At 35.8% G+C, this 25,067-nt stretch overlaps 2 protein-coding genes and 1 long non-coding RNA gene across 3 annotated transcripts; all 3 read left to right on the top strand.

Annotated features, from left to right (window-relative positions):
* Window positions 1–717: 717 nt before the first annotated feature.
* Window positions 718–3,369, top strand: LOC137252143 (uncharacterized). The gene is made up of 5 exons (XR_010953456.1): window positions 718–813; window positions 2,568–2,727; window positions 2,795–2,937; window positions 3,012–3,165; window positions 3,232–3,369. It is a non-coding gene; the product is annotated as an uncharacterized lncRNA (long non-coding RNA).
* A 9,045-nt stretch (window positions 3,370–12,414) lies between these two features.
* LOC137252808 (collagenase-like) lies at window positions 12,415–14,677 on the top strand. Its single transcript, XM_067788888.1, has 2 exons — window positions 12,415–12,909; window positions 14,047–14,677. The coding sequence occupies exons 1-2, from the start codon at window positions 12,638–12,640 to the stop codon at window positions 14,609–14,611; spliced, it is 837 nt and encodes a 278-aa protein (XP_067644989.1). The 5' UTR covers window positions 12,415–12,637; the 3' UTR covers window positions 14,612–14,677.
* A 7,349-nt stretch (window positions 14,678–22,026) lies between these two features.
* Window positions 22,027–23,192, top strand: LOC137252807 (collagenase-like). Its single transcript, XM_067788887.1, has 2 exons — window positions 22,027–22,300; window positions 22,421–23,192. Exons 1-2 carry the CDS (start codon window positions 22,032–22,034, stop codon window positions 22,983–22,985), a joined length of 834 nt encoding a protein of 277 aa, XP_067644988.1. The 5' UTR covers window positions 22,027–22,031; the 3' UTR covers window positions 22,986–23,192.
* The last annotated feature ends 1,875 nt before the right edge of the window (window positions 23,193–25,067 follow it).

Raw genomic sequence — 25,067 nt, 5'->3', positions numbered from 1 at the left:
GAGCCAAGTACTTACACTTTGTTGAAACTAAGATCACTATTCCATTAAAATAAGTTTAAATGGTATTTAGTACAATAGTTTATAACACATTTTATTGATTTTATTTAATATAAATAGACGTCCGTTGTGGCCTGCGGTAGCACGTAAACTGTAATTCTCTTCAGTCACTTGTATCTCTCGTCTGTCTTTGTGTGTCATTTTCATTGTTCCTCAAATATACAGAGGTGTATTTGTTTGTACTATTGTCCGATCACCCACCAGCAAAAAGTTTCATTGCTGAAAAATATCAGTGAATCTGTAATAGGTTGCGGGGCAGGGCACGAGGTAAATTCGAATTAAACGGCAAATATTTTTTTTTCTTGTTCTTCTATAGAAATTTTAATGCTCGATTCAAAGGAAACAGCACAGATCCCAACTGAATGACCCATATTCCATTTAAAATATTCGCAGAAATACGTTCGACTGATTTACCCATACCTCTCGGTAAGCGAGTTTCTCAGTTGTACATCTTCTTGGAGGATCAACTGATGGAATCATTTCCCCAGTTACGCGAGTTATTCAGTTTTTAGCTTTCTACGAACTTTCAGGCGGTGGCACGTGTTTGTTTTTATTTCTAGTGCCCGTTGCTCGTGTAACTGTGGAGCCGAACGTTGGCGTGCTTCAATTTTTGGTTTTCTTCTTTAGTACGATTTCAGAGTGCATTAGAAGTGGAAGCAAATAAAAATTGAAAGTTAGCTGGAATATTATTAAAAGATGAATTAAAAAAGTTACTTAATTTATTAATTGTGAAGTGTTGAGTGAATAAAAATTCAGGTATGTATAGCAAATGTCATGAAAGGCGTTTGATAAACGCAGAAAAAAGAAAATTATTAGAAGTGATAATTTAAATCAAAATAATGACGAACCTAATGAGTTGAATGTCGAGAACTGTAGTTCAGAAAATTCTAACGAACGTGAAGGCAGCTTGACAGTTGATTTACAACAAGGGGCTGTGAGTAACATTATAACACGTGCAGCTTTTAATGGTTTATTGATGGTTTTGAATAAGTGGCATTTGGATGTTCCAACTTGCTCCGAGTCATTGATTACCAGGCAGGCCACCCTTATCAGAAATGTTTTACCCGGGACATATTTACACCTAGGGATAGAAAATAAATTGCGTAGAATCAGTGATGTTATTAAAAACAAAGAGACAGTAGTGTTGGACAATGGTATTGACGGCGTTCCCTTGTACAAAAGCTCAGGACAATCGCTGTGGCCCATTTTAGGAAAGATTTTCCCTGACTTAAATACTGAGGTTATGTTATTTGGGGTTTATTTAGGCACCAAAAAACCATCTAGCGTAAATAATTTCTTAAAAGATTTTGCGTCTGAATTATCAAATTTACTAAAAAACGGGTTGAATATAAATGGAAAAATCCTTGAAATAAAATTCAGAGCTTTTATTTGTGATTCTCCTGCGGTGTTGTCAAGTAGGGAAACGAAAAAATAATAGAACAGTTTATAGCACATTAAAATCATCACCACGGACTGACGAAGGTTTTTTATTAAGAACGTACGAAAATTATCAAAAACCTTTGACTGATGAAAGCTCTATACTAGAAGATTTAGGTATAAAAATGGTGACACAGTTTCCCCTAGACGTGATGCATATGGTTGACTTGGGTGTTGTCAAGAAAATAATTCTTTGCATATGGAATGGGAAAACAAACTTTCCGAAACTTAATAAAAGAGAAAAGGAGAATTTGTCAAGTAAAATGCTTTCTTTAAAGTATTTCTTTCCCAGTGAATTTGCTCGCAAACCCAGATATTTTGAAGAAATAAAGCGATGGAAGGCTGTAGATACGGGCATTTTTGTCCTAAAAGTTTCTGTTGACGCAAATGTGTATAATCATTTTCTCCTGCTACACGCTGCATATAGGCTCCTTTTAACAGAAACAAAATATCGGGCAAATATCGGTGTTGCTCAAGATATTCTGCAATACTTTGTTAATCTCTTTGCCGTTATTTATCTCGAAGAGCAGTTATCTTTTAATGTCCATTCTATCCTTCATTTGACAGAATGTGTACAAGAAATAGGATTTGTAAACTCTTTCACGGCATATAGTTTTGAAAACTATTTACAAAAATTGAAAAAATGTATAAGAAAACCTACTCAAATTCTCGAGCAAATAAATAACAAAGACCAAGACTGTGAAACTATTAGAAAAAAAAATTTATTGGTCCCAAAATTAATAAATTTGGGTACGTTAAATCGTACATTTCGACCTATTACACTTTAAAAACAAAACAGCCTGACAATATTTGTTTTGCTGGTGGTAGTCCACTTAAAATTATTCGCTTTTCAAGGGAAGAAAACGAAGTTTTTGTTATAGGTAAAAGATTTACTAACTGCAAAGCATTTTTTGAGAGGCCTTTAAATTCGCTTACTGATTTAGGCATTTTTATTTCGGATAATACACCTATTGAAAATGAAGAAATGATCAACGTAAAACAGGTCGATTATACATTTTTTTACTTTCCAATTAATGATAAGGAATATTTATTTATTCCCATTTTGCATACAGTTTAAGAATCAGAAGCACAAATCTCAAAGATGTCGGACGGCATATTTACACCAGTTTTTAGATGCACTAAATGACGAAAATATTTCTCCAGGCCCGGACAATATACAAATGGAGTTGAACAATATAAAAAGGCAAATAAGTGCAGCAACGGAAAAATTAGGTGGTTATTATAAAAATAAATCATATTTTTAATTTGTATAATTTTAAACCATTTTTGTGAATTGCAGCCTTAATTAACATCCAGGAAAAAAATAATTTTCTTATGCAAAGGGTTCTGGAGAAAGTGGAGAAGAAAGTAAGCTTTCCAGTTCTTGATGTGAGGAGTCTCGATGAAATTGCAAACGATGTTGCGAAAAATAAAGATGTATATGTGAGTATGAAATTGCGCTAATATGGTTTTTAATTTTTTTTTTTATTAATTTATTGTGCATATTTTTTAACCAGGTTTCCAATATTAGGAACATTATTGGGCAAGTAAGCATTGTAAATGGCATCAAAAAAATTCTCAGCGACAAAACCATGGCCCAGATTAATTATGATGGATTGCAAGACAAAATCCCGTTTAAAAAATATGAGAACCTCAATGATGCCCTATACGGTAAAATTTACCCATTCGAAATTTTTGATACATATGTTTTATTATTTATTTTGTTTTATTTTTCAGAAGCAACACATACTGAAGGGTACACCAGACGGGAGAATGAACGGGACCTTAGAAGATCATTCAAAATGACAAAAAATCGATACCATAAGGCAAACTCCCTGAAAAAATGAAAAACTGCAAAAGCAACAAAATAATTTTGATAAACTTTATTTAATACGCAAATATGTTATTATATTTTATTATATTACTTTATTTAACGATTCAAAATGAATTGAAGTTAGTTTCTTCCTTTTTGACGATAATTGTATTAATATTTAACTATATTAAAATTAAATATATTATACTTAAATTAAAAGAAATAGATAAGCATGCATTTACTATGCTTTATAACTGGGTGTACAGACGAGTAATACATATAACTGACCGCTTCATATCTTCTGGTACATGAGCTCGCAACGCGCACAACTGATCACATCAAATAGTGGATATAATAGCCATTCTTAAGGATAATTGATTCTTCATATTTTTTGGCATATGGGATGGTATTGCGTAAAATTGATCAACCCATAGTCATGAGTATTTGAGCACGTAATACGTGCAAATGATCACTACAAGGAATGGGTATGCGAGCAAGTATAAAGGTCAGACAATAAGTTCATATTCTTGGGTATATATTTAGGTAAGGCGGGAGCCTGACCCGCCATCACCTTTGAATATCCGAGTCGGTTATGTACACCATTGAAAAACTCATATTCTTAGGTATGCGATTTGGTAAGATATGAATTTCATAGGACATCGCTGTGTTAAATTTCAGCAAAGAATTCAGCGGCATTGCCCTCACTTTTGCTATTACCAACTCCTTTCGTAGTGATTACCTTTTGCTGCTGGGCATATTATAGTCCATTCATACTATCGTATAAGTCCGTCTAGTTGTCCATTTCTATATTCCCACATGTATTTGAAACTAATTAAAATAATTAAGAAATTTTAAAAAAGATAGAAAATGCTTAATCATTGGTAAATGGAGGGTTGAAAATGGCCTTGCGGCGTTGCAAATACGTAGGTATATACGCTAAGTAGAAGATAAGACAACGAAAAAAATGTAGTACGTTTGGCGCACCTGTTTGGCACTTGTTTTATGTTGCAGGTGTTCCAGGTTCGTGTCTCAGTTGTACTTTTTTTTTATGCAAAATAGCAAATTACGAATTTTCGATAAGCAAAAAGTTTTCTTTAAAGTGAGGTGCGGTTGACGCCATTCGAATTATTTTTCTGGAATTTGAAAAAAATTTTGAAATATGCAGTTTTATGCAGTTTTATTATAGCCCTTTCAATTCTACCCTAAGAAAGTGCAAATGTCAAGTTCCTAAAAAAGTCCGCCGTGCACAATTTCAAATACCTTGCGCTTTGCGAATGACCTCAAAAATATTTCGCTTTTGCTATTTTGTTTGTTGGCCAGGTGAAGGTGGTGAAGAAATAGAAAACTTTTTTCTCATTCGAAATTTGAAATATCAGAAAAGAAATGGAAATATGAAATTTTGTGGTTATAGCCTCATGCGTAAAAGGAATGGCATGTGTGCGTATCACAATGTCTTTGAAAAAATAAATTAGCTTTTTGGACAAGGCGTAGTCGGGAATGGATAACAAATAAAACAACGAGCGGCATTTGAAACAAAAGCTTGAAAAAAGAAAATATAAATTGATACAAGTTGTCTAGACCTGCACCATTGGATAAATGCTTCCTAAGACCTTACTTAATAGGGAAAGTCAATTTACAATGAAACAATACTGTGACGAATATTAGCATCACTAAGCTGCTACTAAATAAAGGCACAACAACAATAAAGCAAGCTACCACTTTTGTGTACATGAACACATGAATTTAATCCATTTACACACGTACATAAAAGGCGACGAAGAATAACTCACACACACATGTAGTCATCAGCCGAAGTTGGTTCTCACACATACACACGCATATAGCTTGTAACCAAGCAGGAAATTCTAGAAGGTGAAACGTGTATACCTTTGGAGAAATATGCGGACAAGGCAACGGATAGTATAAAAGCTGCGCAAGCTGAGGAATGACGAATCGTGAAATACTACTCCCAAAGTATTCTAAATAAAGACCAGTGTGCAATACTGAATATTGGAGTGATTTGTTCAACAGTTTAGCGATTCGAACGTTGGCAGAAGGTTTCAAATAAGCGGAATTCCCCAAAATTCGTTACAATACCAATCATAAATTATTTACAAAAAATCAGAGAATTTAAACTTGCAAGAATATTTGGGGAAATATGGTGAATCGCAAGACATTTCAATACGACTTCATTTCCGGACACTAATATGACTCTCAAACAATCTACTCTTTTTATGTTCTCAGGAAAATATAATGCTTGGTTTGATATTCTTGAAAAAAAAAAAAAAAATTGAGGAAATCATAATGCCTTTAAACGGTTACTGATTTTTTTGATTAATTAAATTAAATTATAAAAGTATTTATGTGTAGCTATTACTTCATATATATCACTTCAAAATATATAAACTTAGGACCTAATGTAAATTAAAATTACTTATATATAAAAACAAAAAAAATTATAATTCAAAATTTGGTAAATACACTAAAATTCTATTCAAAACATTAAACTTTAAGGTACATGGTACATCGTACTTATGCACCTAAATATCTACACCTTTTTCAGATGAGAAAGTTGCAACTGAAGTTCAGAATTTTCAACTTAAGCTCAGAAAACTGCAACTGAAGAAAGTTCAAATTTGAAGTTCAGAATTTTAAATTGAAGTTCAGAAAATTACAATTGCAGCTCACAATATATATTTGTAGTTAAAAAAGTTTCGTTCCTAAATATTAACGACTTTGGCCGGCCACACAAATATTTTGCGGTCAATCTACTAAACCAACGGAGAAGGAACGAAACAGTTGTTGTTGTAGCGATAAGGACACACTCCGAAGGCCTTGGGGAGTGTTATCGATGTTGATGATCCTTTGCCGGATGCAGATCCGGTACGTTCCCGTACTAAGCCCGACCATTTCGGGAAAGATTTGTTATGATCACATGCGACTTTCTAGGGCATCCCTCCCTCCCACCCCCTACATCCATGAGGACTTCGTGGTCGCTAGAGCCTCGGCTGTTAATGAAACAGTATTCGCCACGAATAGGTGAGGTTAACAATTGGGTTTGGAGAAGCTATAAATTACGCTGGCAACCCCTTGAATCTATTTGGTATTTTAGTTGCCTCTTACGACAGGCATAGCTACTGCCAGTGTATTCTAACTCCCTAACACGCTGAGTTGAACGAGTCAGTCGTGGTTGACTGTGTCAAAACAGGACAAGCTGCAGCAGCACCGTCCGACAACGAAAAAAATGAGTATTAATGGAGTTCAGAACGGTAGTATTGATATGCACTTTACGAAAGTCATGCTGATGGCTGGATAACCGAAGAGTTTCGTTTCACAAACAGCAACAGTGAGTAAAATTTTCTTGTATATTTAGAACACCATTCCTTTAGCGAAGTATTATCATAAATAAGGTATAATACGACAATTTTGATGTTCTTGTACGACTGAGAAAAACATTCTTCTAAAGTCTTCTTCAGCACTGTACAGGGGAAGATCCTTGGTTGAGTATGACGTGAATGCAAATAGCTTGATTCAACAAAGACCTGTTTCAAATTTTTTCGGAATAAATTAAACATTTATAATGGAAACATCAAAAATATGGACGTATTAGTTTAGCAAGGCCTTACTTATGGAAGCCAACACCAAAGATACCCAAATGATGAATCTCTGTAATTAAATCCAGGAAAGGTCTCACCTAGTAGTTTATGTAACAAAGTACTAAAAGTGGCACATTTTACCCCTGAAAAATGCAAAAAGCAACACTTTTTCGGGGACAACATCGGTGAATAATTTTCAGATAGCCGAATGACAGAACAAAGAAGAATTTAGAGCAAAACAATTGACAGCTTACTTCACCTTATTATTTCGTTAGATTTTTTGACATTTGGTTGTTTTTTCTTAATTCTTTCTGACAAATCTAAATTTTGGTTTTTGTTTGAAAATTTTGTGCATAAATAACCAACTAAAATGAACTTTCATGTGAAATAAGTGACGAACCAGAGCGCGAAATAATTTTTCCCAGTTAGTTGCATTGTTTTTGCTGTGAAAAATGTTAATGAAAAAATAAAATTTAAAACATAAACAAAAAGTTGTTAAATTATTTTATTTTGTGGACAATCGTTTTTGCAATTTGACTTTCCGATAAAGTTTCGATAGTTTTTTAAGCTTGGAATCCTAGCAAAAATAAAGTAGTGTCATATAGGTATCACTAAAATATGAGCAAAAATTCGAAGGTGTAAAAAATCGAAGGAGTCTAAAAAAATCAGTTCATCATTGTCGAAAAAAAGATCGATTGAGCCCATTATAAATCGAATTGAATCCAACTCTACCCAACGCAGCTTTGAAGCATGGCGGAACCAAGAACAGGTGATAGCCGGAAATCAGTTCATTTGTACTTATTTAATATGATTTGACTTCAAGTTCTGTCGCAGTACGATTTTGACATTAGTCCATCGATTAACGTAAAAACGCATGTCATCGTGATGTCATGCCTTAAAGTAAAACCCAAACAAATATTTTGATTTATTTCTTTTGCATGGAAATTTTTACGTTTGACGAGGCATGGACGCACAATACACATAGAATACTGAAGAATATTTGGGGAAATTTCTTTAGACCTGCGTACTGCAAAAGGCCGACACAATTTTTTTAAGCACTTCCTGACTGTCATTTTATGTAGGTTTTTTGGTTTCCTGAGGCTTAGCACCCTTCGAAATAGATCTATCTGCGCAGCTATGGCAGGTTGTCTGAAAAATTTTCTACTTACTATTCCAAAAAAAAAAAATAAAATTTTTCAATTATAGAAAAATTAAAAAATAACAATAATTATCATTAGAGGAAATTATTGTTCTGGGGGCCTACTCTGTATTGCGATGCGAAAGGCAGTGCGATGCGAAAGGTAATTGGAACTCTGTAGCGCTATCGCATTGCTAACAGTGTCGCTTTTTTATTTTTCGCTAATTTTTTGCTTGAGTATGCATCACTGACCAAAGTCAAAGAAAGAGAACAAAACAAACAAGGCGATTACAATTTCGGCTAACGATTAATTTTTGTTGAACAAATTAAAAAATGGATTCTGTAGCATTATGGGACGATTTAAATGAAGAAAGAATTGATAGGAGGAATATAAGGGACAACTCCAAATTATTGGCCGTTGTTTTCGCGTTGGGTGTTTTAAGTAACCCTTTGGCCAAATCTGGGTGTATTGCCATGAAGTCCACTAGGAGTTTGAATTGTTGCTTTTGTGTTTGTTTTGTTTTTTGAGTTGTCCTATATATTTTCAAAGGAATGTACAATGAATATAAAGATATCAATTTATAAAATCATCAATTAATACTTACATATTTGTACAATGCGAATGCCTATTACTTGTAGCAAGAAAAATGCGAAAATGAATGCTGTTTGACATTCGCTTTCGCAATACAGAGTGCCGGCAATGCGAAAAGGGAGAAAATTGCGAATGGGCAAAATGTGAATGCGAAAGTCAAAATATGCATGCGAATGTCAAGATACATAGTACCGATTTTGCGATTTCGCGTATTTTTGCTTTCGCATCGCAATACAGAGTAGGCCCCCTGGCCTTGAGCTCGAATCGAACTTTGAATCATTTATCAATAGGCCAATAAAAACAAAAACAATAATAACCGAAAATCGGTACCAGTTCATGGAATCGTGTTTCTGGGCCTAACGGTTATACTGTCAATAAAACAAAAAAATGAGTATAAAAATGTTAACAAGATTTTGTGTAAACAAGTGCTAATATTCTTTTCAGGTTCTTGTATTCTAAAATGGGTACATATTTTGTTGGTTTTTCTGTTCAACCAAATAGTTATTGAGCGCGTGCAGTCTTGTTGGCCAAGGCTGTTTTTCACCGCCTCCAGTTAACGCTAACTTGTATTTTTTCTGATAGATGAAGTGCCAGTTAGCCTTAGCTGAAGATGGTGAAAACGACCTTAAAGACGTTAGTACTTATATTGCTACGATATTATCCCCAAACCGAACACAAATAGTTGCTTGCCATTTTCACAAAAAAAATCACTTGTTTCGTTTAAAATTGGTTGTTAGATGCGCCAGTTAAAGAGGATATCAGTATAAGCACATTCTTTGCTTAAAAGCCGGTTTTTATATAAGCACTCTCCGCTTATTAGTACTGAATTACATGCATTTTCAATGGTACTTATATCCAGTAAATACTGTACTGTGCCCTGCCGAAATATATGTATGCTTTTGTGGCAAAATAATACAAATAATTCCATAGTACACCATTTAACTATAATACAAATGATCAAAAAATTACCAATGCTTTTATCAGTCTAAATCAGGGATGCACTTCAACGTTAAGCTAATCGTTTATTAAAAAATTTCCACCATTTCCGTTGAAACACTTCGAAATATTATTGATAAAGAAATTATCAAGATAAATTGTATCTCGTTTTTAACCGAAACGAAAAGCTTTCGTTAACGTTAAAAACGTTAACAAAAACGTGATACTTTATGTTTGAATTGTGCTGGCAATGCTATAGCCATGGTGAAGCCGTAAGGTGGTAACAGCGAGCGGACATACATACACAAACTCCATGTAATTTGTTTGTGTAATTCGTTGGTGCTAATGTCAAAAATACTCTGAGAAATGTTCGTACTGTCAAAATTCATGAGAAAAGTTGCAATCAGCTTGGCTAATACTGTTTTCATACAGACGGCTTATTGAATAATAAAGGCAGTTTTCTACATTAAAACGCTTATTGAGCTCAAACTTCCCTACAAAATTCGAATCTATTATTATTTCATTAGTAGCTAATCGAATGCCTAATGAAGTCAAAAGCACAATGCAACTCTGTTGGCAGCGTTCCGCTTCCGTTTCCACTTCTTAGTTTTTGGTGTGTTCAGTGCTTAAAAATGTCATTTGTCAAAGCAAATGTCATTGTCTGCATGGTGGAACGATACAAGGTGGCCGCATCGAACAGCTGATTATAACATTTTTTATTTGATTTGATACATCAACTACCGGCGCAGTACGATTTTGACATTTGTCCATCGAATTTACAAGTACATGGAATTTTTTTATTTGTAGGTATGTCACCATCGTTCCGCCATGATTGTCTGTCTCATCCTTCATACTAATCGAGCAGTTACTTCTGTGTGAAAGCAAAAAATTTACGATTTCATTAGCAGGTGAAATGAGATAATTAAATTTCTGTGTGCAGTATAATGCTTTCACCTTAATGACTCCGCCATCAATCAGCTTTGCCAGCATAGTTTGAAATTAATAATCAACATAAACGATTTGATTTCGTTTTGATATGGCAGAAAACGAAACAAAATCATTTCGTTAATTTGACGTTCTTAACGTTAATAATCGAAACGAAATGACTTTGTTTCGTTTATTAACGTTAATTATCGTAACGAAATGATATCGGTTCGTTGGTTAAGCATGCCTGGTCTAAATTTCCTTTAATGGTAGCAATATGAAATCGATCATAGCGTTGTCGCTCCTGCTATGCTTCGCCTCGGCGTTTCAAATTCGAGAAATCAGAAATACACAAGGTAATATCTTGGGATCTGTGGAACCAAATATAGTTCCAAGTCTACGTATATTAAATGGTCAAAGTGCTGCTGCCTGTCAATTTCCTTATCAAGCTGGGGCCCATCGTAACATCCGTGATCGTATAACTCGTCACGTAAAAATATGATTTTCAGATTATGACATACGTGAACGGACTATTTCGATCGTAATTTTGGATCGCAACATACGTGACGAGTGACTGAACGTACACGTTCCGTTCCACTTTCTTTCGAACACAAACTGGCGATCGTATACACACACAAATGTAATTGAAAATGTAAGAAAATTGTTAAGATAGACGAATAAGTATAATAAATAACAAGTTTCAAACTCCTATTATTAACAAAGGTCGAAATCATACAAGCTTAATCCAAGCCAGAAGGAAATATTGGCGGAATCCTTGGCGAGACACCCCTTTGGTATCGGCTTGCTTCAAATGTAACTTCTCCAGAAAGTAACGAAAAGCTTCTTAAGTTAAGCGAAATCTCTTCAAGAAACTGCAATAACTATTTGTTACAAAGATATAATACATAAATGATATGCTTACGCTTGTTCGATAAGTCGAAAAGGTTACTGCACTCTCTTAACCGCCTTCGAACTATCTTTTCATCACCTTTGCTATTACTGGAGCTCAAACAAAATAATAAAATTTGATCCATCGCAGTTATTTACTTTATTTTTTATATTTTGACAACAAATTTGACAGTGTAAAATGCATTGTGAGCTAAAAATACAATCCAACCTAATGTGGATCGTAGAATTTATTGTGAATTCAAAATAAATTACGTTTCGTATGCTATCGTATGTTATAATCCCATTTTGTTTATACGTTTGACGTATCACGTAATTTTCTTTCGACGCGATGGTGGTGCGGTGGATCGCTAATTAGCAACGAATGGATTTTGACGGCTGCTCACTGCATGACTGAGTAAAGCTGGAGACATTATCGGTAACCGTATCGGTACCAACTATATTTAAAAAGGAATAGAAGTAGCAAATTTGCCAGTCAAACAAACCACCGCTGTATAGCTAAAAGGTTAGCGCAGCATGCCTAAAGCGTACTGATGATGAAGGCTTAGCATCCTTCGAAATGGATCTATCTGCGCAGCTATGCAGGTTGTCTGAAAAATTTTCTACTTACTATTCCAAAAACAAAATACAATTTTTCAAATTTAGAAAAATTAAAAAATAACAATAATTATCTATCATTAGAAAAAAATCATTGTTCTGGCCTTGAGCTCGATTCGAACCTTGAATGACTAATTAAAATGTATTTTAATTTCACTAGCATAGCGTCCGTTTCTTCGCTACGCCACGTTTAAATCTATCTTATACAAAAACTATTCGGAAGTAAAGTACCTATTTGCCTATTCTTCTCAATCTGTCTCTGCATTTTTTGTGAAGCTTAACTCTTGCTTTTTTTCTCACCTTTATTTTCTTTCTTGAACTTTTTTCAATCTATCTCTTCCCTTTCTTTGTAACTTAACTTTTTCTCTTACTTGTACTGTTCAGTTTTTTCTTGACCGATTGAAACTTTGGAGTTAAGGTAAAAAGTTAAAATCTATTCGAAGCATCCGTAATCGCTAGAAAATAAAAATCTCGCTTGTTGCGTAGCCAAATATATATACTGTGAATTGTCGAAATGTATGTATGTATGTATGTATGACAAAATATTGCAAACTATCCCATAGTACGCCTAGTTCAATGGCTATACTACAAATAAACCAAAATAGCCTACGTCAGTATGAATTTGCTTGAACCGCAGCAACATGAAATCGTTGATAGCTTTGTCGATACTACTATGCCCCGCCTGGGCGTTTGAAATTCGGAGACCTAGAGATACACAACGTGAACTCTTCTTGGAGTCTATGGTGCAAAAGGTAGTTGTAAGTTCACGTATAACAAATGCTCGAACTGCTGCTCCTAATCAATTTCCTTATCAAGCTGGTTTGTCTGTATATGATGGTGAAAAGTACGAATTTTGTGGTGGATCTCTAATAAGCATTGAATGGGTGCTGACGGCTGCTCATTGTACTTTAACGTAAGTTTTGAATTATATACATATACTGTATGTTTTAGGGTGTGAGACTATTGGCGAAAAGAAAAATTAATAAGTTAATCACCCAAAAACATACTGTTGACACGCAATCAAATCTAGACAATCATCATCATCATCGTCATCATTTATTGCAAAAATAGTATTAGTACAATAAGATCTAGGATCTTTTATAGTACAACAAAAAGATAAATCGCAATGTAAAAAAGAACAGAAGTAATAACAGAGGGTTATGTAGGTTAAATTACCATATTAAACATAGAGAAGTATCTTAATTTACTAGTATCTAAAATAAACAAATAATTAAATTCAATAACAAAACATTGTTTACACTCATACATATTGATGGCGAAAACTCAAGAAGTATAGTGGTTTGAACTAAAATGAGCATAAAGAACATTTTTAAAGTTGCTTTTATTTAGACTACTACGAATGGATACTGGAATAGAGTTCCATAGGCGAATAGCATTGACAAAGAATAGCCGTCCAGATCTTATATAGTTATAAGTTGGTACTATTAGGTCGTTGATTCGAGCAGACCTGGGGAATATTAGCTTATCATATAGGTAACTAGGCTCTTTATACATGATAAGTTGACAAAGGAAAATGCTGTTTCTACCTTTCAGATATTCGAAGATTTCACAGCCCAGTAGACGCTCTCTCCATATGATCAAATATAGCTAAGCCGAATACATAACGTGTAACATGATTAAAGGCTACATCAATTTTATGAGCAGACTGGGAGCTCAGTTTACTGTACACTAGCTCAGAGTAGCAAATGATCGGCATAATCAATTGAATTGCAAGTTTTCTTCTAACATTGACAGGAGTATAAATAGCAGACATTCGTAAGTTTCTTAAGATATTGTATACTTTCTTAACCACCGAATTTACATGATCATCACAGGACAGCGTCATGTTAATAACGAAAACAAAATTAGTCACTTTTGAAACCAGTTTGAGACATTTACTGGCAACGGGTAAGGGCGGAATACTTGAGAAACTTATTCATTTTTTAGATATAGGCAACACGTATGATTTCTCACTGTTCATGAATAAGTCATTTTTCCTTGCCCATTCAAATATGGATGTTAAGTCATTATTCAATCCTTTCAATTTCAGTGCTGTGAAGGTGAAAATATACTTAGGCAGCATCACTTACTTAGATTACATTGAATGCCTGGAGGTAGAAAAAAGTAACATTATCGTTCATCCCGAATTCGATCCGGAAACTGGTAGAAATGATATAGCGTTGATCGAAATTCCAGATGTCACATATACAGCTGCAATTCAACCGGTGTCCCTACCAAAACGTGATTCATGCTATCACACTTACGTTAATAAAGTTGTAGTGGCTGCTGGATGGGGTCTTACCTCTGATATATCCACATCGAATTCACCTGTGTTACAATTTGCCTATTTTAGAGTGATATCGAACGAAGTGTGTGCTGAAGAATATGGTCCATCTATTATCGATTCCCGAAAAATGTGTACTGCCACTGTCAATCGTATTGGAATTTGTCGTGGTGATTCTGGTGGCCCATTAGTATTGGCATCTTCAAATCTTCAAATTGGTATTATATCTTTTTTTGCAAACAATAAATGTGAAAGTGATGCACCAGATGGATATACTCGTGTCACTTCCTACTTGGATTGGATTCAAGAAAATACGAATCTTAAGCTTTAAATAAATGGAAGTTCTTGCATTCCTAAAAATATTGACCTCAAAATTGTTAATTATAAGTATAAATTATAAAAAATTATTAATCCGACAGGGTTGAGTCATCACGGCAATCTTGAATATATATCTGGCTTCTTGGGATAACCGACCAAGTCACATTTTTCTCGAAATTGAATTACTTAGTGCGCGATAGGGTCTAAAATAACTTGACCTAAACATAATGCCGAGATCCTTTTGGAATCCTTCTGGCATTATTTTTGGATATTTTTCGGGATCCGTCCAGGAGGAGGTGCTTTTCGATATACATCGGGAGAGGTTTCAGAAGAGATAGCAAACAGCACACGAATGAGCGGTGACGAAGTTCTCTAAGTTTAAATCGCCGGACCCAGATGGTATATTCCCGGCCATGCTACAAATTTCAAGTAGAGCGGTCGTGGAATGGCTTAAAATAATATTCGATGGTGCATAAGACTTAATCATGTACCACACTCTTGGAGAATTGCTCGTGTAGCTTTCTCACCAAAGGCGGGGAAAATCGGTCACATGTATCCCAAAGACTACAAGACTGCAGCTTAACATCATTTCTGCTCAAAACTTGTGAGAGATGATAGATGTGAGCATAAATTCCAACGAGGCTGAAAAAGCGTTTATCATGGCATCCTGCGACATGGCCCATATTGCGGAGGTTCCACCGATGGAGTGCAAGAGGCTAGTACAGGATGAAGGGCCCAAAGGGCGGTTTGTCATAGGGCGGATGCAAATGCGCACCACAATGTGTGCTTAAACTGCAGCCGTGTTAACTTTCATATTGAAAGCCAAGCAGCAATTAAGGCAGTAATCTCGCATAACACAGCGTCTAAAAGTGTGTAACAGGGTAAGAAATCCCTGGAAAGAATCGAGACGGCGAAAAGCATACATCTATATTGGGTCCCTGGTCATATGGGAATAGATAGAAATGAAAAAGCGGATTAACTAGCTTAAAAGGGCGCATCCCTTGAAGCTTGCTCTGTAGACGTCCGAATTAGATTGGGCGAGATTAAGAGAAGGGGAGAGGTGCACATGATCGACCAAGCGGGAAAGGCGTGGGTCCAACAGCGGGGCTGTAAAGTGTCGATGATTATGTGTAGGTCTTACAACCTCAGACTAACAAAGTTGCTTCTACCATTAAAAAGAGAGGACTGCAGACACATGACGGGTATTCTGACTGTACACTGCCTTCTGGCGTCACATCCCTTCAAATGAGGCTTGGTCAGTGATAGCAGATGTAAGAAGTGTGGGTCGGAGGGCGAAACGACCGAACACGTTTTGTGCTCGTGCCCAGCGCTTTCCAGGCTACGACTCCAACTATTAGGAGTGATTCAGCTGTCAGATCTAGAAGCAGCAAGTGGCATAAGTCCTAGAAAGCTTTTAGTATTTGCCAAAAGGACGAAGATATTGTATCAAATATGTCCTGCTTTTGATAGAGGTTTTCAGTTTGGTCGTAAAATAAACTTCTGGCAACACTACGGACTCATTAAGTCTACGTGAGGTCCTCATGGACCGGCCAGTTCAACATAACCTAACCTCTCGCCCTCTTTTCTTTATCCTTTTATTCACTCCTCTATCTGCGTCTCTTTATTCCTTTTCTTTCTAGCTCCCTGTCCCTCTTCTTCCCTCGCTCCATCTATTCCTTCATCTAGCTTTATCTATTTCTCAGTATCTTTTTCCTTCCATGGGTTTTCTTCTCTCTAGCTCTTTTTATTCTTCTCCATCTATAATGAACCATTATGGAAAGTGGGCCTAGGTGAGTCTTACTCCCACCGAATATAGATCCTCAGGAATTCAACCATGCACCAGGACACCGACCAATCAAAAACTTGGTTCTCAGAGTACGTTTAAGGTTTAAGGAGCTGTTTGCTATTACCAGCCAGTTTTCAGCGAATGATGGTGGGAACTTGCTCCTTCATTGACTTTTTCTCGGCTTCACATAAAAATTTCAAACAGAGATTTAAACTGGGACTGGGACTAGTACCCGGACTGGGACAGAGAATAAGGGATGTGTAAGGTGGGAGATTTATGTGTCAGTCCCATTACTACTCACCTCCGGTCGCCAGAGGAAACAGGTATGGGTTGCAAGTGTTGGTATTCCCAAGTTATGACGCCGTTGCAGCAAATGAGCGATTTGTTCGAAGATGAATTCGAAAAAGTGGGAACAGTTTTTAACAGATACCTTAACAGCGGGACTGCCACTGTGATTGCGAATGTCTCAAATTGTACCGAAGAAGTGAGATAGATAGTTTTGAGAAAACAGCGGCGTGAAGCATTGGAGTAGGGTTCGATTTAACAAGTTGGTATAGGACATACAATTCTAACAACAATAGTGTAGAAAATAGTTCGTAAACAATTTTTTTGGAAATAGCGGGACTGCGGTTGAAACTTAGCTTAGGAGACATTTAGCGCAAGCTGAGGACAGTTAATGGTGGAGATCGAATGACGAAAGACTTGCTTGTCGAGAAGTCGCGTTCGGGCAGTTCTGAACAATTTTTAGAAAAGTTTCCAAAGTTTAGTAATCAACGCTTTTGTCTTCCGAAAAAAGGACAAAAATAGGGAAAGTTTTGAAAAAAAACGTAAAAGGTCTTTGGGTTTTTTGTACTTTTTAGAAAGGGAAAAAAGGGATATTTATAAAGAATGTTGTACAATTAAAAAAAAAAACATTAAAATGTTTAAATAAAAGGTTTTGTGAACTGTGAAGGAAAGTGAACTAAGCTTCGATTTACGAAAGCACAAACTCAAAATAAAATGGTCAAAAAGCAATAATTGATTGAATTAAGTGGGGGGAAAAAAGAAAATACGTATCACATAAAACATGAATTATCATGAAAGTAAAGTTTTTTAAGGAGGGTGAAATTTGCAACGAAATGGAGCCCTTCAAGAAGCCATATAAATCCGTTCAGGAGTAGTGTACTGCGACACGAACTGAAATGCGGAAGCCGTAACTTTAATGAAATCTAAAAATCTGGAAGCAGTAGCAGGAGCCGGAAACGAGTGGACCGGGATTAAGTAGTTTAATTAGTTTAAATATGCGTAGCTTGTAGAAGTTGTAGAATAGAAAAAAGGGAGTAAAATTTAAGTAACGTACTAAAGGTACAAAACGCTTGGCAATCGAAAATCTGTACAAAAAAAAGAAAACAAACCACAGGTAAGGAACCCCAAGTTCGGGTGCAACCGAGCATTATATACTCAGCTGAGAGCTTTGGGGACAAAATAAGGGAAAATCACCATGTAGGAAAATGAACCTAGGGTAACCCTGGAATGTGTTTGTATAACATGGATATCAAATGGAAGGTATTAAAGAGTATTTAAAAGGGAGTGGGCCATAGTTCTATAGGTGGACGCCGTTTCGGGATATCACCATAAAAGTGGATCAGGGGTGACTCTAGAATGTGTTTGTACGATATGGGTATCAAATGAAAGGTGTTAATGGGTGTTTTAAAAGGGAGTGGGCCTTAGTTCTATAGGTGGACGCCTTTTCGAGATATGGACATAATGGTGGACCATGGGTGACTCCAGAATGTGTTTGTATAACATGGGTATCAAATGAAAGGTGTTAATGCGGGTTTTAATAGGGAGTGGCCCTCAGTTGTATACGTGAAGGCGTTTTCGACGTATCGACCAGGGTGGCCCAGAACATCATCTGTCGGGTACCGCAAATTTATTTATATACGTAATACCACGAACAGTAATCCTGCCAAGATTCCAAGGGCTTTTGATTTCGACCCTGCAGGAATTTTTAAATTTCCTCTACTTAATAGGTGGACTCTCACTCCCATTTTACAAAGTTTTTTCTAAAGTTATATTTTGCGTCAATGAACCAATCCAATTACCATGTTTCATCCCTTTTTTCATATTTTCGTAATTTCTGATATCGAAAAAGTGGCGTGGCGATCTTTTATGCTAAGATAAACTGAGTTCAGATAAATACGTGAACTAAGTTTAGTAAAGATATATCCATGTTTGCTCAAGTTATCGTGTTGACGACCGAGCGGAAGAACAGACCGATCGACTGTGTATAAAAACTGGGCGTAGCTTCAACCGATTTTGGCCATTTTCACATAAACCAGTTACCGTCATAGAGTCTATGCCTCCACCAAATTTCACAGGGATTGGTAAATTTTCGTTCGACTTATAGCATTAAATGTATTCTAGACAAATTAAACGAAAAAGGGCGGAGCCACGCCCATTTTGAAATTTTCTTTTACTTTTGAATTTTGTTGCACCTTATCATTACTGGAGTTGAATGTTGACATAATTTACTTATATACTGTAAAGATATTAAATTTTTTGTAAAAATTTGACTTTTAAAACTTTTTTTTAAAGAGGCGTGTGCGTCACCCGATTTTAATAATTTTCTATTCTGCATCATAGGGTCAACCCGCCTACAAAATTTCATCGCTTTATCCGTCTTTGAAAATGAATTAGCGAATTTTTTCGGTTTTTCGAAATTTTCGATATCGAAAATGTGGGAGTGGTTATAATCCGATTTAGTTCAGTTTGAATAGCGATCTGAGATGAATTCCCAGGAACTCACATACCAAATTTCATTAAGATGTCTCAAAATTTACTCAAGTTATCGTGTTTACGGACAGACGGACGGACAAGGCTAATGGAATTTTATTTTTCGCCCAGATCATTTTGGTATATAGAGGCCTATATCTATCTAGATTAGTTTATGCCGTTACGGGGTACCGTTATACGAACGAAATTAATATACCCTGTGAGCTCGGCTCAGCTTAGTATAAAAGTAGGTAGGTAATTTGTGTGAGTATGCAAAGTTTCCCGTTTTTTGTGGTCTGCATGTAAAAACTATGACCATGAATCACTTATTTCAATAATATATGACGTAAGCGTAAGCATTAGGTGAAATTTGAAGTTGTGAAAATGGGGCAGAAATTGCGAAAAGTTTTTTATCTGAACAAACGGTTGTGGGGGATATATGCTATATATACGACCTATCTCATACATTTTTTCAGACAAAAATATGTGCAATATACGAAAGCATATGGTGAAGTTTGAAGCTTCAATATGATTAATTAAGGAAGATATGACAAAAGTCCTCTTTTCTGAAAAATTTGTTTTATGGGGGATATATGCTATAGTGGTACGATTCGACCGGTTCCGATAAATATCTAATCGGACACCTAAATATACCCGCTCACCAAATTTTATCAATATATCTCAAAAATTGAAGGACTAGTTTGCATACAAACAGTCAGACGGACAGACGGATATGGCTAAATCAACTCAGCTCTTCATCCTGATCAATACAGTATGATTATCGGTGGGTCTATCTGTTCTCCCTTAAGCACTTACAAATTTGAGATTCGTGACAAAGTTAGTATACCATTTCATTTTCATGAGAGGTATAAAAAACTTGCCCGAAAATGTGTAAATGTATCCGAAAATTGTTACCAGTTCATGGAAACGTGTTTCTGAGCCCAACGGTTATACTGTCAGGAAAACAAATAATGCGCAATTAGTATAAAAATATTATCGAAATTTTGTGTACACAAGTGCTAATATTGTTTTAAGTTCTTGTATTCTAGAATGGATACACATTCTGTTGATTTTTCTGTTCAAACAAATGGTTATTGCGCGCGTGCAATTTTGCGTACTTGGGGCTGTTTTCACCGCCTTTAGTTAACGCTAGCTTACATTTTTTTGACAGATCTACGGACGATTTTTGTCAGATAAAGTGAAGGTTAGCCCTAGCCGAAAATGGCGAAAAGCATTAAATAGACGTAGAAAATAAGAGGTTTTTAAATTTAAAATAGAAACAAAATTTCACTTGTGTCATTTTAAACTGGTTATGTTAGATGTGCCAGTAAACGAGGATATCAGTATAAGCCCAATCTGAGGTTAAAAGCCGGTTTTTATAAGCACTTTCCGCTTATTAGTACTGAATTACATGCATTTTCAATGGTTCTTATATCCACAAATACTGTACTGTGCCTTACCGAAATATATGATTTTGTGGCAAAATAATGTAGATAACTCGATAGTACGCCATTTAACCATACCCTTAAACGGCAGCAATATAAAATCGATCATAACTTTGTCGTTCCTGCTATGCCTCGCCTCGGCGTTTCTAATTCGAGAAATTAGAAATACACAAGGTAATACCTTGGGGTCTTTGGAACTAAATATAGTTCCAAGTGGACGTATATTAAATGGTCAAAGCGCTGCTGCCTGTCAATTTTCTTATCAAGCTGGGTTATCGTTGTATGATGGAGGACCAACGCGATGGTGGTGCAGTGGATCGCTAACTAGCAACAAATTGTAAGATATAAACAGACTACTTCAGCCCTAAAATCTGTATTTATTTGCCAAATTTATTTTCTTATTTTTTATGTTTTCAAATTTTGGTATATTCAGTGTTAACTTAATTCTCACTCAATTACCACTCGTTCAAATGCCCCCATAAGCTTTGATGTGGTCAGGAGCTAATTTAAATGCTGAATTCAACGCTGAAACTGTTTTTCATGATATAGCTTTGATTAGAATTCCTGCAGTAACATATACAAATTTCATTCAACCTGTGCGCCTCCACCTCGTGCTTCATCTCATCCCACATACAAGGGCGAAAAGGTTATTATGGTTGGATGGGGCCGCACAGTTAGTTGTTAACGCAACCGCTGGTTCTCAGACTTTACAGATTGCACATTTTAAAGTGATCTCGAACGAAGCATGTACAGCAGCCTATGGTGAATCTTTAGTATATGCTGGCAAAGTTTGTACTGCTACCACAAATAAAGTATCTATTTGTGCTGGTGACTCTGGTGGTGCATTGGTGTCGACATCTAAATAATAAATAAATAATAAATATATTCGTGTTCCTCACTTAGATTCGATTAAGGGCAATACAGGGCTTAATGTTTGAAAATTAATTTTAAATCAATTGTCAAATAATACACATTAATATAATTAATATGTATTCTTAATTTTACTAGCATAACGTCCGTTGCTTCGCTACGTTTAAGTCTAATATAAAAATTATTATGAAATAAAGTATAGTTATACTTCCCTGCGCCTATTTCCCTAAACCTGTCTCTGCATTTTTTCTGTACCTTAACTCTTGCTCTTACTCTCACCGTTCTCTTCTTTCTTGACCTTCCTCCAATCTATCTCTCGCCTTTCTTTGTAATTTAACTGTTTCTCCTACTCTCACCGCTCTGTTCTTTCCCGACCGATTGAAACTTTGGAGTTAAGGTGAAGTATAAATAAATCTCTCGATTGTTTCGCAGCCAAATACCTATATACTGTGAATTGCCGAAATATATGCATTTATGACAAAATATTGCAAACTATCCCATAGTACGCTATTGAACTATACTATAAATAAAAGTAGCTTATGTTTTAGTAAGTCTGAATTTGCTTGAACAGCAGCGACATGAAATCGTTGTTAGCTTTGTCGCTCCTACTATGCATTGCCTCGGCGTTTGAAATTCGAGGACCTAGAAATACACAACGTGAACGCTTAGGGTCTATGGTGCAAAAGGTAGTTGTAAGTTCACGTATAACAAATGGTCAAACGGCTGCTGCTAATCAATTTTCTTATCAAGCTGGTTTGTTGGTATACAATGGTGAAAATTTTAAGTTGTGTGGTGGATCTCTTATAAGCAATGAATGGGTGCTGACGGCTGCTCATTGTACTTTAACGTAAGTTTTGAATAATCTGCCTGTACTGTATGTTTTGGGGTGTGAGACAATTAATAATTTAATCACCCAATAACGTGCTGTCAATACGCAATCAGATCTAGTCAATCCTTTCAATTTCAGTGCAATGAGTGTGATCGTATACTTAGGCAGCATTGCATGCTTTGATCCCTCTGCACGCCTGAGGGTAGACAAATGTAACATTAAAGTTCATCCCGAATTCGATACGGAAACTGCTAGAAATGATATAGCTTTGATTAAAATTCCAGCTGTAAGATATTCAGCTGCCATTCAATCGGTGTCTCTACCAAAACGTGTTTCACGGTATCCCACTTACGTTAATAAAGCTGTAGTGGCTTCTGGATGGGGTCGTACTTCTGATACATCCACATCGAATTCACCTGTTTTACAGTTTGCCAATTTTAAAGTGATCTCGAACGAATTATGTGCTGAAGTATATGGTTCATCTTTTATCGATACCGGAAAAATTTGCACTGCCACTGTCAATCGTATTGGAGTTTGTCGTGGTGATTCTGGTGGCCCATTGGTGTTGGCATCTTCAAAGCTTCAAATTGGTATATTATCTTTTTATTCAGACAATGGATGTGAAGCTGATACACCAGCTGCATATACTCGTGTCACTTCCTACTTGGATTGGATTCGAGCAAATACGAATCTTCAGCTTTAAATAAATTGCATTTCTAATTATAAGCATTGTTAATTATAAGCATAAGTTATACAAAATAATTAATCTGACGGCAATCTTGAATATATATCCGTGGCTTCCAGGCATAACCGAAAAAGTCACGTTTTTCTCAAATTTGAATTGCTTAGTGCGCGATAGATTCTAAAATAACTATAATAAAAACTATTGACCGCACACGCAAAATGGAGCTAGGAGAAATAAGATTGTGAGTCGTGTCGCGGTTGTTAGACCATCCAACTCTGGCGTTGAGTCGGCCAAATTTCTCTTTGTATACTCAGTTGAGCAGAGCTCACAGAGTATATTAAGTTTGATTGGATAACGGTTGGTTGTACATATATAAAGGAATCGAGATAGATATAGACTTCCATATATCAAAATAATCAGGATCGAAAAAAAATTTGATTGAGCCATGTCCGTCCGTCCGTCCATCGGTTAACACGATAACTTGAGTAAATTTTGAGGTATCTTGATGAAATTTGGTATGTAGGTTCCTGAGCACTCATCTCAGATCTCTATTTAAAATGAACGATATCGGACTATAACCACGCCCACTTTTTCGATATCGAAAATTTCGAAAAACCGAAAAAGTGCGATAATTCATTACCAAAGACAGATAAAGCGACGAAACTTGGTAGAGGAGTTGAATTTATGACGCAGAATAGAAAATTTGTAAAATTTTGGACAACGGGCGTGGCACCGCCCACTTTTAAAAGAAGGTAATTTAAAAATTTGCAAGCTGTAATTTGTCAGTCGTTGAAGATATCATGATGAAATTTGGCAGGGACGTTACTCCTATTACTATATGTACGCCTAATAAAAATTAGCAAAATCGGAGAAGGACCACGCCCACTTAAAAAAAAATTTTTTTAAAGTAAAATTTTAACAAAAAATTTAATATCTTTACAATATATAAGTAAATTATATCAACATTCAACTCCAGTAATGATATGGTGCAACAAAATACAAAAATAAAAGAAAATTTAAAACTGGGCGTGGCTCCGCCCTTTTTCATTTAATTTGTCTAGGATACTTTTAATGCCATAAGTCAAACAAAAATTAACCAATCCTTTTGAAATTTGGTAGGGGCATATATTTTATAATGTTAACTGTTTTCTGTGAAAACGGGCGAAATCGGTTGATGCGACGCCCAGTTTTTATACAAAGTCGTTCGTCTGTCCTTCCGCATGGCCGTTAACACGATAACTTGAGCAAAAATCGACATATCTATAATGAACTTAGTTCACGTACTTACTTGAAGTCACTTTATCTTGGTATGAAAAATGAACGAAATCCGACATGACCACGCCCACTTTTTCGTTATCGAAAATTACGAAAAATGAAAGAAATGCCATAATTCTATACCAAATACGAAAAAAGGGATGAAATATGGTAAGGTAATTGGATTGTTTTATTGACGCGAAATATAACGTTAGAAAAAACTTTATAAACTGGTTGTGACACCTACCATATTAAGTAGAAGAAAATGAAAAAGTTCTGCAGGGCGAAATAAAAAACCCTTAAAATCTTGGCAGGTATTACATATATAAATAAATTAGCGGTATCCAACAGATGATGTTCTGGGTCACCCTGGTCCACATTTTGGTCGATATCTGGAAAACGCCTTCACATATACAACTACCACCACTCCCTTTTAAAACTCTCATTAATACCTTTAATTTGATACCAATATCGTACAAACACATTCTAAAGTCATCCCTGGTCCACCTTTATGGCGATATCTCGAAACGGCGTCCACCTATAGAACTAAGGCCCACTCCCTTTTAAAATACTCATTAACACCTTTCATTTGATACCCATATCGTACAAACATATCCTAGGGTCACCCCTGGCCCACCTTTATGGCGATATCTCGAAACGGCGTCCACCTATGGAACTAAGGATTACTCCCTTTTAAAATGCTCACTAACATCTTTCGTTTGATACCCATATTGTACAAACGCATTCTAGGGTCACACCTGGTCCACCTTTATGGCGATATCTCGAAACGGCGTCCACCTGTGGAACTAAGCATTACTCCCTTTTAAAATACTCATTAACACTTTT

This window comes from Eurosta solidaginis, chromosome 5 (assembly GCF_040869045.1).
Source record: "Eurosta solidaginis isolate ZX-2024a chromosome 5, ASM4086904v1, whole genome shotgun sequence".
Taxonomy (NCBI): domain Eukaryota; kingdom Metazoa; phylum Arthropoda; class Insecta; order Diptera; family Tephritidae; genus Eurosta; species Eurosta solidaginis.
This window is presented reverse-complemented; position numbering and strand designations above follow the sequence as displayed.